Raw genomic sequence first — 13,345 nt, 5'->3', positions numbered from 1 at the left:
GAACTGTGAAAGGACTAGGCTAAAAGTCGCTTGTTCCCTCCTGTGATACTGGGTACTACCCCCAATTGTGGAAACAAAAGTTGGAGGGGGCACCCGGATTTGAACCAGGGACCTCTTGATCTGCAGTCAAATGCTCTACCCCTGAGCTATACCCCCTCACCTTGATACAGTCCTCTTCCTTGTCCACTTATGGTGAGTCACTATGGTCTGGTTCCACCCACACAAATGCCCTGGGGAGCTCTGTGTTCTCAAGCCTCACCTTTGTAGACACCATCTGCTGTGGCTCTTCTGTTGGTCACCGAGAAACAGGGGACATGAAAGCACAACAGCTGGTTGAAAAGGAAGTTGACAGAGAATCCTGTGATTTGGGCTAATATGTATCCCGGAAAGTCATCTCGTACCCCCTGCTCTCCTACGAATTGTGGGTAAAGGAGATGGATGGTGTCTGCTTTTTATTTATTTTCGTTTGGGGCTTTTTGTTTGTTTGGTTGGTTGGTTTTCAACTAAAAATTTAAGACCTCAAACATGCCAGCCAAGCGGTCTTACCACTGCCACCTAGCTATAATTCTGTGTCCCCTGACTTTTTTTAAATTTAGACAATGTCTCCCTATGTAGCCCGATCTAGCCATGAATATACAATTCTTCCACCTCACCCTCAGCTAGCTGGAATTATAGACCCAAACTCCCAGACACACTTAAAATGTCCGAGTTTTTTAAATAGGGGAGGGTCATTACATGAGAGAAATCATGTTCTTTTTGAAATGTGATACAGGGTCTCTCTCCAGTCCTTGCTGACTTGGGACTCAGTGGATTCCAGGCTGGCTTCGTGCTTTTGGAGATCTTCCTGTTTCTACCTCCTAAGTACTAGACTACACGTATGCATCATCATGCCCTGTGAGGGCCCCACCACCTATACCTGCTGTATTTTTGTTTTCATTTGTTATTTCATGTGTTATTTTCATTTTGTTTGTTTTAAATTATAATTTAATCGGGTTTGAGTATGTATTTTGTATATGGGCACACACATGCCACAGAGTACATGAGGAACCTGGAAGGCAGGCAGTACTCTCCTACCCTGTGGGTCCTGGGATTATAACTCAAATTGTCATACGCAGTTCCTTCCCTGTTCTTGATGTAAACAGAGGCCAGCTTCTGACCTAGGAGTCTACTGGTGCTTGGGGAAGTGCTTTGTTGAGAGCTGAGCTTAGACTATATCATGCACGCTAACAAGGGAGCTCATTGGTAAAATCCCAGAAACAGACACTTCCTTGATCCCCCACCCCTCCAGAGATGCAGAGAAACCAATTTTTCCCTCCTCCCACCCCAGGAAAGAATGAGCACACCCGGAGACACAAATGCAATGTTTAAAAATATAGAATATCATTGACAGTTCATCTAAACATCTGTCTTGAAGATGCAGGTCAAGGCCTGTGACGCAGTGTCTTCAGAAAATGGGAAATGGCGTGACTTCTCCGAACACCGACGTGTGCTGGCGGAGGGCTGGAGTGTTCCGGCGATAGCCGAATCGACCGTTTAAGCCCGTGGTGATGACCTTCGGATTGGCATTGTAGTAGTCATGGCCACTCACTTGCTGGAGGGAATGCCCTTGGGGGGAGAGGAGAGGGGCTGAGCCTACTGGTAGCATCCTCTTGTCTTCCCCCTTTAAACCCCGTGAATCTCCCATCATCACAGCGGGACCCTGAGCCCCATGAAAGAAACCAAGGGCAGTGAAGTGCAGGAGACAGAGATGTCCTGGAAATCAAACTCTACCGGAGGTGAGTCTACAAGAGAACTGCAAGTTGTATGTGCTGGATCTAGACTTGACTCTATCCGGAGAAAATAGATGATATCAATTTGATTACTCAGTGCAAAGGACTTTACTTCATGGTAATCGTGTGTCCAAAAGATGGTACAATTGGACAGAAGGATGATCGTCCCTGCCAGACACACACACACACACACACACACACACACACACACACACACACACACCAGGCTTCAGAGTGGACAGAATTAAAGCCCAACTCCATCTCAACTTCTCCTGGCAAATCATGCCTAGCAGATGAATCGTACCACAGGAATAAACTGAGGCTGTGCAGCACACAACATAGAGGAAGAGTCCAGAAGTAAGTAGTAGGAGCACTAACTGTTAACCGCTACTGCTCACGCATGGCAGGATGCTGTCCTTGGCCCCGTTTCCCCCAACCATGCCTCTCTGTAGCCCCTGCCTCTCCAAGCTCTTGGGTTCACACTTTTTCCATGGTGGGACCACATGACATGAGGATGGACAGTGAGGTGGCACTTGCCTGCTCCCGCCCAGTTTCTCCTATTGAGATATCTCTGTCCTTGGCCAAAAATGTGGAAATAATCCACCATCCAACCATCCCTTCCAGTACCACCATGATCCTGAAAATGAAAGAGAAAAGATGGTCAGTTCTGATGTCCCATGGAGCGAGATGCGAACTTCCTGGGGCTTCTTTGGGGCTTCTTTGGGGAAGGGGGAAGATCAGGGCCAGAAGAAACTGAAGACAGATTATATACACTAATGATCAGGACAGACAGGTAAGGGCTCTGTTGCCACCCAGTCTGGATCCTAACTCCAGTACTGCCATTAGCAAGCTGTGTGCTCATAGGCCAATTACATCGCTTCTCTTTCCTCAATTTTCCTCATTAGTAACCAACTGGGAAGCTGCCATGGGTTTGCATGGGTTACTTTAGAGGTGACTTACTTTAGATAATTGACTTACTTTAGATAAAAAGCCAGCCACAGTAAAAGCTAAATACACATATTTTGTTGTTTTGTTATTTTTTTCAAGATGAGGGGCTCACATAGCTCAAAGGAAAGCTTAAACCTAGTTGGTTGAGGGTGACTTTGAACTCCAGTTTCCCCTGTCCCCACCCTCACATCTCTCAAGTGCATACACCCACCTCACCCAGCTCAAATATCTTGTTCTCATAGCTGTATTCAAATAACAATATGCAGCACAGATGGTGATTTTGATTAAAAAAAAAAAAAAAAGCAGGTGTTGGTGGCCCATGCCTTTAATTACAGCCCTCAGAGGGAGAACCAGGCAGACCTCTGAGTTCTAGGCTAGTTTGGGCTACAATGTGTTCATGAATGACAGAGATACAGAGAAACCCTGTCTCATAAAACCAAAGAAAGGAAATAAAGAAAAAAGAAAGAAAAGAAGAAAGAAAGGAAGGAAGGAAGGAAGGAAGGAAGGAAGAAGAAAGAAAGAATTAGATAAATGAAATTCAAGTTAGGTGTCATAAGCCACTAATTCCAATGTTCAGGAAGCAGAGGAAAAGGGATTGCTTCATGTTAGATACTAGCCTGGGCTACACAGACTGTAGTTCCAAAACAAAACAAAACAAAACAAAAAACCCAAAAAATAAAAATACTGCCATTCTTAGACATACACATCTCTGGCTCCTGTTATCAAAGTGACAAGGAGACAGATTATGTGTGTTTATGCACAGGCACCATACATATATAGCTCACACAATATTAGGGACCACAAACATCCCCCAGATCTGTTCCTAGTGCAACCTGGGAGGTCCTTTTTGCCTTCAGATCACTGAAATCAACATACACTGAAGGCAGAAGTGTCGGGAGGCCTGGCAGGTGATGTGTGCTGGGGCCCTGCATTCCCCGCTATTAGTTTTGGTTTTATGGGGGTGGTGCCTGACCTCATCCATGTGAGGCAGGTATTGTACTAGTAAGCTGCATCCTCAGCCCTATTCCCAGTCACTGGACTGAGGATCACTTGAGCTTTAAGAGTTTAAGGACAACTTGGGAGACAGGACGACTCCATCAAAACGAGAAATAAATAAAAATTTAAAAGGAAAAAAACCATGTTGAGAGAAAATGAAGTGTCAGTCAACAGCCTGAGATCTATGATCCTGTGCAAGTAAGTACTGCTGAGGAGGGATGCCTGCAGACTTGGGACAATCGCTTCCCTTGGGCTCACAGGTGCAAGCCAGCCATAACCCTGTGACTGTGACAGCACGGGACAAGGTAATCCCTTTGGGTCACAAAGCTTATTGGTAGTTTCTGAGGGTTTTGAAGCTCCGCAGTGAGGTCACAGCTAAGCGACTCCAGTGACGTCACAAAGACAAAGAAGCCCATTTGTCCGGAGAGACTGGCTTTGCACCCTAGCCTCCCCTCGCGGAAACAAGAAATGAGTCTGAATATGGGCGGGGTTCTGAGTAGAAAGGACCACGTGAGCTCAGCGCACCACTCCTCACGTATCCTGCTCCTCCTCTCACCAACTCACTGTAACAGCCGCACAGTACTTCAGCGGTGCACAGCGCTCCGTAGCGCAAGACCCAGAATTAGAGGGGTGCAAAACCTCGAAGTCCTGGGCCACCAGGGCCAAAACCCGCGAGCTGGCTGCCGGAAGTTGCCGGTGCTCCGGGATGCACCCACACCTACCTGATCAGTTTTCCGCAAAATAGGCGGAACCACACGGCTCCGGAAGTACCGACGAGTGTGGTGGTCCAGTTGAGGATTATAAGGCGGAATTGCCGACCACAGCTTGGGCCTCGAGATGCTGTAGGCGCGGGCCATTGTGCTCACAGCCACCCCATCCAAAACAAAAGCTTTTTCGAGTCGCAGAGGACTGTCATAGCATCGAGCCATCCTAACGCTGCAGCCTCTGAGTCTGAGGGCTTTCTGAGGTTGAGAGCCTTAGATGGGGACTTCACTGAGCATTGTTACGTCCGTCAATTGCCTCCCTGAGACACAAACCCTATTGTTATTTCAGGGTCCCCACCACGCCCTTGCTATCATGATGCTGGGCTTGAGCCGAAGGAAGGCTTTATGCATGTGCATAGTAGGAAAGCACTCTAGAGCGGGAAAGGTGGCTCAGTGGTTAAGAGCATTGACTGCTCTTCAAAAGGTCCTGAGCTCAAATCCCAGCAACCACATGATGGCTCACAGCCATCCGTAAAGAGATCTGACGCCCTCTTCTGGTGCTGTCTGATGTCAGCTACAGTGTACTTAGAAAATCTTTAAAAACAAAACAAAACAAAACAAAACAAAACAAAAAAAAAAAAAACAAAAAAAAAAAAAAAACGAAAAAGAAAGCGCTCACACATGTGTCTTTTTGGATTTGGTTTTTTCGAGACAAGGTTTCTCTGTGTAGCCCTGGCTGTCCTGGAACTCACTCTGTAGACCAGGCTGGCCTCTAACTCAGAAATCCGCCTGCCTCTGCCTCCCAGAGTGCTGGGATTACAGGCGTGCGCCACCACCGCCCAGCACTCACACAGGTTTTAACATTGTGTATGTGTGTGCAGGTATGCCCGAGTGGGAGTTGTGTAGTAACCGACCCGGTGATAGTGGGAGCAACCCATAAGATGTGGATCTCTGTAGTTGCAAGACAGCCAGGGCCGGGCAGTGGTGGCACACACCTGTGATCCCAGCACTCTGGGAGGCAGAGGCAGGAGGATTTCTGAGTTCAAGGCCAGCCTGGTCTACAGAGTGAGTTCCAGGACAGCCAGGGCTACACAGAGAAACCCTGTCTCAAAAAAAAAAAAAAAAAAAAAAAAAAAAAAAAAAAAATCCAAGACAGCCAGGGCTACACAAAGCCAAACAAAAAACTGGTAGTCAAACAGTCCCTTTAAAGCAGTGCATGCCAACACCTCCAGCCTCTGCAGTCAGGCTTTATTAAATTTCTTGGCTGACTTTCCCCCAAAAAGCTAGTATCTAGGCTTGACAATTCAGAACCCTCTGAAGTTTAGTGTAAGCAGCTGTTTAGAAGGGCCTCTGCAAACCAGGCGTGGCAGGTCCACTGGTCATACTGGTATTTGGCCTTGAATGCCAAGCTCTACAATTTGAAGTCAACCTGATCTTCTTCAGATTTTCCACTTCCCTAGTCCTAATTGACCAAGCCTAGTTGCAGAACCCGAAACCAGAATTCAACTCTTCCAGAATCCCTGTTCCTCTAATACTTCTGGAAACCATTTTGGGTAGTCCAGGCTAGCCTCAACCTCCTGGTAGTTCCCAGTGTTGCCATTACAGGGAATGTGCCGCACCTGAAACCAATTCCTTACCCTACTTTGTCCAACAGAGCCTCAAACTTGTACTGACTCTGCTGGCCTGCAGGACCACAGCCAAAGACTTTCATTTCCATGCCTTTATCCCAGCATAGGAGGGGGGGAAGGGATAGAGACCAGCTTCATCTAAAGACTTCCAAGCAGGGAAACCCTGTCTTAAAAAAAAAAAATCAAAGGCAGGCAGAATGGTCAGGTGTAAACCTACAATATGGAGCTCAAATGACACCTGTAACCCCAGCTACAGGGGATCTGACCTCCTCTGGCCCAAGGGCACTGTAGACAGGGATGGTACACATCCTAGCAACAGCACACATAAACCCAGGAGAAGCAGGTAGATATTGATGTCTATTTAGCCAAAGGTGGCTAAATAGAGCAAACAGTTCACTACTCATGACCAGGCTGTCCCTGAATGCAGAGAGATGTCTGCTAGGTGCAGATGGACCATGTAGGGATGACTTTCTATACACTTTCTTCTGTGGACACTACTTTCCATTCTTAACGTTTGGAGGTTCACAAGCATTTAAGGACCCCAGTAAAACACACCACATCCATGGCAGCTTGATCTCTGGCTAGATGAGATTGCGTAAATATCTTATGTGCACTCATGCAAGTGGAGCTCACCTTAGAGAACCACCTTCTCAGAACCTTCTTACCAAGGTTGTTCTCACTGAAGCACTCACAGAATCATTTATTATGAGGACGAATACTCTATTTTAAAGACCCAAAACACAAAGATAATTTATCATACATCCACGTTTTTGCTTGTATGTTTAACTATATACCATGTGTACCTGGTCCAGCAGACCTGAAAGGCATTTTTTTAACTGAAGTTACAGTCACCATGTGAACACTGATAAACGAACCTTCTCTCTTCTAGAATGGCTAATGGATGATCTTTATAGCTGATTCATCTGGACTGCCCCCAACAAAGTTTTGAAAGGTCATGACCAGAGCTGAAATTTATTAGTTTCCTTCTGTAAAGCTGATATTGGTAACGGTGTAAAGAAGACCAGTTCTCAGAGCAAAGACTTTTTAATGAATATATTTTACAAATACACCAGAGAATCATGCAATGCTTCCTGCATTGGATGCAATCCTGGGCCACAAGTCCGCACATTCCTTTGCAACTGGACCTGTGATAGCAGAACCTGCGTGGAAGAGAAGAGACATCAGACAGGGTCCTTGTCCATGCCCCCAGTCACCCAGCAAACACATACATACAGTGATGGCTTAAACCTCTCATACCTTTCATTTCGCCTTTATTGTTCACTATGACCCCTGCATTATCTTCAAAATAAAGAAACACCCCATCTTTTCTTCGATACGACTTTCGTTGTCGAATTACCACTGCTGGATGTACTGTGGACAAAAAGGGGAAGCAGTTACTAGCTACACAGAAAAACCTGTCCACGGAATGTTTACACACCATGAGGTTTCCATCACCTACTAGCAAGGATAAGAATTAATGCAAACATCCAACACTCCTTAAATGGCTGTTTTTGTACAGGAGAAATATGTTCCAAGAATAATCCCAAAATATAATGTAGGCACTATCTGATTGCTACACCTCCGTACACATCCACAGCCGAAGTGATAGGCCTGTCCTACTATGGACCTACAAATGTTAATTGCCAAATAAACATTATTCCCAAATGTCAGATTTTATATATAGCACCGTTTCTCAACCAAACACTCAAAGCAAAGCCATTACCAGTGTTTGCCACATCATCTATGTTGATAGGATTCTGTTACTGTGTCTATTGATAAAGCAGTTCCACTTAGTTTTAAACTTTGACTTTACCCAGGTTGTCCATTATTAAATCACCTTTGAAAACAGTGGCATTTGCATTTAAAAAGCATGCATTAAGGAGCTTCCCAGCATGTGGTTTTATTTTTGTTTTTTGGTTTTGGTTTTTTTTTTTTTTTTTTGAGACAGGGTTTCTCTGTGTAGCCCTGGCTGTCCTGGAACTCACTCTGTAGATCCGCCTGACTCTGCCTCCCAAGTGCTGGGATTACAGGTGTGCGCCACCACTGCCCGGCCTCACCATGTTTTAATGGATCAAAACAGAACTAAATAGCCAAAACTACAGGGACTATTCAGAAAACTACAACCACTTAAAATGATTTGAACATCTACTAGTTGCTTATAGCATCATAGCACGGCAATGGCTCATACAGGGAAAAATTCAAGACTAGATCACTTTGGGGCCTTAGTGAAGTCTGATAGGACACAGGACACATGACAATATGACCCATCTCTTGAAGTCTAAAAGCTGCAAGCTAGGGTCTCACTAGTACCCACAAGCACTTTTCCGTTAGGGACTGATCAAGGCCTTGCACTCTAGACCAAATGGCCTACTATTTAGGAGTTACTCAGGGGGCTGGAGAGATGGCTCAGTGGATAAGAGCACTAAGTGCTCTTCCAGAGGTCCTGAGTTCAATTCCCAGCAACCACATGATGGCTCACAACCATCTATAGTGGGTTCTGATGCCCCCTTGTGGTGTGTCTGAAGACAGCTACGGTGTACTCAAGTAAATAAATCTTAAAAGAAAATAGATCAAACTGAACCTAGTAAGTTACTCAGGCAAGCCTTGAATTTACAATCTCCCTGCCTAGGTCTCCAGAGCAACTGTAAGTCTGGTACCACCTAGCCTGCTTCAACTACCTGTTTAAAGGCAGTTAATGCCTGTCGCCTGACACTAAGGCTATCCCCACCACTGGAGACAACAGTATGTGCAGCCGTTGTCAAACCACAAGGCCGGGGGACATGCTCTTCTCTTCTCTGACAGCTTCCTGAGCCACCAACCAGGCCCTGGAAGTGTTCTGAGAAGAGGACGAGAAGCCCTGGCAGATTTGTTCCAGTTCAACCACATTGGGTGTCTAGCTGGACATCACCATTCACCTCAGAGCAGTGTAAGATTTTTGAACTCAATGCTGAGAGCATACTGGAGCTTGTAGAAGGAAAGTGTTGTCGTGAAACACCACAACCCCACACACCACAGCTGCTCAAAGGACTGCTAGAAGATATCTGGGAAAGAGCACCCAGCACTTGGGAACCAAGAAATGGGAAGATCTGAACTCAAGGCCAGCCAAGCCTACAGTGAGATCCTGCCATGAAAGTCTGACAGCTAGTCCACTCAAGGCAGAAGCTCTGAGGTCTGTCCTTTTAATTCATCTATCTGATGGGCACACATTTCAGAGTAGTTAATAAGCCAAGTCGCTGGGCAGTGGTGAGGCACGCCTTTAATCCCAGCACTTGGGAGACAGAGGCAGGCGGATTTCTGAGTTCCAGGACAGCCAGGGCTACAGAGAAACCCTGTCTCAGAAAGAGAAAAAAGAAAACAAAAGCCCCAATAGTCAGCTCCTAGTACAGCATCACAAGAGGAAGCACGCCTCTGGTGACAGGTGATGCTTGCTTTCAGTTGTTCAGACAATAGCCCCCACATATACATCCATTTAGCACTGCCGTCTGCACTGACAGCCAGGCACACAGACAACTGGAGAGCTTTTACTGAAGGAAGAACTTAGCCAGGTGAGTGGCAGATTGAATCAGTAAGAGACACGAAACGACCCTAATTAGAGAAACAAGCGGCATAATCACCAACCACAGTGGTCAAGTATATGGTTGTCTCAAAACAGGAGCAGAGGCATTGATCTCACAGCCACTCAAGTGTGCAGGATATTTAAGGGTTGTGACGCCACAGAACTTCTACCCCCAGCCACACTCACCCTTTTTTCTCAGTTCTGGTTTGCCTTTCTTAACTGTGGCCATCACCATGTCCCCCACACCAGCAGCAGGAAGTCTGTTCAGCCGACCCTTGATTCCCTTCACAGAGATGATATACAAGTTTTTGGCTCCTGTAGAGAAATCGCAAAAATAAATTTTGTTATGAGACTGACAGTGTGGACAATATGGAGCCAGCCAAGGCCACACAACACAAAGTACCTGTCTCAAAGCATAAACACAAACCAACCCAAAGTCTTTGTAAATGCTTCCCAAGCCCTGCACTCATCGAGCTTGCAAGCCATCTTCCGGTAGTATCTTGTCACAACACCGATTGAAGTTAAACAACACAACACGTTGCCACTTCACCCAAAAGTGGTGTTTTTCGCTCTGCCCCTTCTTGACGACTCAGTGGGTCACGAGCAAAAGGCTCACTGAGTGCTTTTAAAAGGGGACCGTGGCAGGACGCAGCCAAAGGCCTCACCTGTGTTGTCAGCACAGTTGATCACAGCTCCCACCGGAAGACCCAGGGAAATCCGGAATTTCGCTCCGGAGGACCCACCACGTCCTGCGGGGAGGGAAGCAAACAGGATGAGGAGGCCCCAGTTCGTCTCACTTCCAAACTATAATCCACGGCACACGCTTTGTCCCAAACCAGCCTCTGCCCGACTACCATCCACTTGTCACAGAACCTGGCCGTCCCCATTATTACCATCCTCCTTTGGAGGTTCGAGACTTGTCGGCTCCAACCTCGTCTACACTCTTGCAAAACTTTTATCTACACGGCAAGGCGGGGGACCGCAGAGATCGCCCAAGCCGGTCTAAAGCAGGCCGACCCCACATTCTCTGTTCGGCCCCATGCTCCGCTCCTGCCAGCTCAACACCAACTCCGCCGCCCTCCTCTTTCGGGGCTCCCTCCAGGCCTCTGCGGTGACCCCCATCTTCTCCCTCTCCGGCCCCGGGACTGCAAACTATCATCGACGCCGGGGGCCGTCGCCAAGGAACGGGCCGTCCGGCCTGCGCGGCGGATGCCAGCGGATCCCCAAACCCCAAATCCTCACCTCGCTTCGACATCTTGACTGTCCGGAAAGAGTCAGAAAGGAAGCTAGTACAAGGGACACTGGGATATGAACGGGAAGCCCCGCCCAGTCAGCCATGTGACCGGATCTCAAGTCGGCTTCCCTCCCCTGGTCGCAGCTAAGTGACGTAAAAATCCTGGGCCTCTACGGAGCGGCTCTGCATGGGAAAGCTGCGGTTATGTAGGCGCGAGTAGTTTTGGGTCTCTTCCCAACGCCTCGGAAGTAATTGGAGATATAAACACATTGCCTTTTGTCTTTTTAAATTTGCTCAACAGCTTCGTTTGAGCTCTGTTGCCAAGCCCCTCACTGGATAACAGGAATACAGAAATAATTCTTGCTGCGGCCGTGGTTGTGCTCGGCCGATAATCCCGGCATTCTGGGAGCTGAAGCAGAAGGGTTACAGCGATTTCGACGTCACCCATGAGATCCCGTCTCAAAACAAATACATAAGTAAAACATTCTTCTGTAACTTAAAGAACAGACAGATGGAGCAAGAGCAAGTTCAGAATGGTTTCATTGGCTATGGAACAATTACGTGGATCGCTACAGATGTGGCCATCTGTGTGTGGTACCATAACATTCTCTTGATATGAGAATTAGCAATACTTTGTATTAGTGACATTCACACAGCCGGTCAGACTACCACTCAGTATCTTTTTAAGATTTATTTATTATATGTGAGTACACTGTAGCTGTCTTCAGACACACCAGAAGAGGGCGTCATCTCATTACAGGTGGTTGTGAGCCACCATGTGGTTGCTGGAATTTGAACTCAGGACCTTCAAGAAGAGCAGTCAGTGCTTTTAACCGCTGAGCCATCTCTCCAGCTCCTGTCAGTATACTATTAATTATTCTCAAACTTGGCCCATAGCTGTCTGTGAAGATTGGTTGGCTCCGTTGCTTCTTTTTTGTTTTGTTTAGTTTGTTTTTTATCTCGTTTTTGTTTGTTTAGTTTGTATTTATAGCTCTTGTCCTGGAACTCACTCTGTAGATCAGGCTGCCCGCCGAACATGTTTTAATTTATTAATATTAATTGCTCTTTTTTTGTTTGTTTTTATTTGTTTTTTCGAGACAGGATTTGTCTGTATAGCCCTGGCTGTTCAGGAACTCACTCTGTAGACCAGGATGGCCTCAAACTCAGAAATCCCCTGCCTCTGCCTCCCAAGTGCTGGGATTAAAGGTAAGCACCACCACCGCCCCACAACAATTATTCTTATTATTTAGTATCTATTACCTGCCTCCAACCTCTACCCTGCAGAGTAAAATCCACAAAGGCAAGAATAATGCTCTATTTTATTCCCTCATGTAATCTGGACAGAATCTGGCCTAAAGTAAGTATTCAACACAGTTTGAATGTATGTATTAACAGAAGGTAAGAGGCCCAGAAAAACTGGGAGAGATTGAGGTAGTAAAAGGAGCAATTAATAGCCTGGTGGTGGCGCACGCCTTTAATCCCAGCACTTGGGAGGTATAGGCAGGCGATCTCTAAATTCAAGGTTAACCTAGCTGGGCGGGGTGGTGTCACACGCCTTTAATTCCAGCACTTGGGAGGCAGAGGCAGGCAGATTTCTGAGTTTGAGGCCAGCCTGGTCTACAGAGTGAGTTCCAGGACAGTCAGAGCTACACAGAGAAACCCTGTCTCAAAAAACCAAAATAAATAAATAAAATAAAAAATTAAGAAAAGCAAAACAAGAAAGAAAACAGAAACAGAAAAGAGCCAAGCCGGGTCTTGGTCTCTGTGTTAGGAATGGTCTTCTTGGTTACGGCTCCAGCCAGTGTAACAACTAGAACGTTATACTCTTTTCTTTGCTATGCACCCGGACTTAATGACGGAGGTCTGTAGACATGACTCTTTGGGAACTGTGGAGCCAGGCCTCCCACCATGTGCCTTTGATATAATGCTCCTGCAGCAGCCTCTAAGTGGTTAAGCTCCTATCTTAGTCACTGTTCGACTGCTGTGAAGAGACACCATGACCAAGGCAACTTATAAAAGAATTTTTAGGGGCTTGCTTGTGGATCACAAGTTAGTCCATGACCATCAGGCAGGGAGCATGGCATCAGGCAGGCAGGCAGCAGGCAGGCAGGAAGGCAGGCAGGAAGGCAGCAGGCAGGCAGGCAGGCAGGCAGTAGGCAGGCAACAGGCAGGCAGGCAGCAGGCAGGCAGCAGGCAGGCAGGCAGCAGGCAGGCAGGCAGGCAGCAGGCAGGCAGGCAGCAGGCAGGCAGGCATAAAGGCCTGCAGTAGCTGAGCGCTCACATCTGACCACAAGTAGGAAGCAGAGAAAAAGAGACTTGGCCTGGTCTGAGCTTTTGGAACCTCCAAACTCACCCCCCACTGACACACCTCCTCCAATGAGGCCACACTGCCTAATCCTTCCCAAAAGAGTTCTACCAACTAGGAACCCTCCATTCAAGTATATGAACCTTTTGTGGCTCATTCTTGTTTAAACCACAACAGCTCCAAACCTCAGCATTTCAGTCTCTTC

General features: G+C 46.9%; 2 protein-coding genes and 2 non-coding genes across 4 annotated transcripts; all 4 read right to left on the bottom strand.

Annotated features, from left to right (window-relative positions):
- Positions 1-84: 84 nt before the first annotated feature.
- Positions 85-156, bottom strand: Trnac-gca (transfer RNA cysteine (anticodon GCA)). The gene has a single exon. It is a non-coding gene; the product is annotated as a tRNA-Cys (tRNA).
- Positions 157-1,385: 1,229 nt separating this feature from the next.
- On the bottom strand, positions 1,386-4,985 carry C10H17orf98 (chromosome 10 C17orf98 homolog). Its single transcript, XM_052196571.1, has 3 exons — positions 4,436-4,985; positions 2,307-2,406; positions 1,386-1,605 (listed from the first exon to the last, which is right to left on the bottom strand). Exons 1-3 carry the CDS (start codon positions 4,640-4,642, stop codon positions 1,445-1,447), a joined length of 468 nt encoding a protein of 155 aa, XP_052052531.1. The 5' UTR covers positions 4,643-4,985; the 3' UTR covers positions 1,386-1,444.
- A 2,098-nt stretch (positions 4,986-7,083) lies between these two features.
- On the bottom strand, positions 7,084-10,949 carry Rpl23 (ribosomal protein L23). Its single transcript, XM_052196598.1, has 5 exons — positions 10,844-10,949; positions 10,267-10,350; positions 9,788-9,916; positions 7,303-7,416; positions 7,084-7,205 (listed from the first exon to the last, which is right to left on the bottom strand). Exons 1-5 carry the CDS (start codon positions 10,854-10,856, stop codon positions 7,123-7,125), a joined length of 423 nt encoding a protein of 140 aa, XP_052052558.1. The 5' UTR covers positions 10,857-10,949; the 3' UTR covers positions 7,084-7,122.
- Positions 10,100-10,236, bottom strand: LOC127695688 (small nucleolar RNA SNORA21). The gene has a single exon (XR_007980058.1). It is a non-coding gene; the product is annotated as a small nucleolar RNA SNORA21 (small nucleolar RNA).
- Positions 10,950-13,345: the final 2,396 nt, after the last annotated feature.

The sequence above is a fragment of the Apodemus sylvaticus genome, chromosome 10 (assembly GCF_947179515.1).
Source record: "Apodemus sylvaticus chromosome 10, mApoSyl1.1, whole genome shotgun sequence".
Classification (NCBI taxonomy): domain Eukaryota; kingdom Metazoa; phylum Chordata; class Mammalia; order Rodentia; family Muridae; genus Apodemus; species Apodemus sylvaticus.
This window is presented reverse-complemented; position numbering and strand designations above follow the sequence as displayed.

What these genes read in the sequence shown, in the direction of transcription:
- C10H17orf98 (XM_052196571.1), bottom strand. Translation starts at nt 4,642, where the DNA reads ATGGCTCGATGCTATGACAGTCCTCTGCGACTCGAAAAAGCTTTTGTT. An exon ending in TTTTGCGGAAAACTGATCAG is followed by an intron (nt 2,407 to 4,435) that starts GTAGGTGTGGGT and finishes TTTCATTTTCAG; the next exon opens with GATCATGGTGGTACTGGAAG. An exon ending in GAGAAACTGGGCGGGAGCAG is followed by an intron (nt 1,606 to 2,306) that starts GCAAGTGCCACC and finishes TCTCCCCCCAAG; the next exon opens with GGCATTCCCTCCAGCAAGTG.
- Rpl23 (XM_052196598.1), bottom strand. An exon ending in CAACTGTGCTGACAACACAG is followed by an intron (nt 9,917 to 10,266) that starts GTGAGGCCTTTG and finishes ATTTCTCTACAG; the next exon opens with GAGCCAAAAACTTGTATATC. An exon ending in CAATAAAGGCGAAATGAAAG is followed by an intron (nt 7,206 to 7,302) that starts GTATGAGAGGTT and finishes TCTTCCACGCAG; the next exon opens with GTTCTGCTATCACAGGTCCA.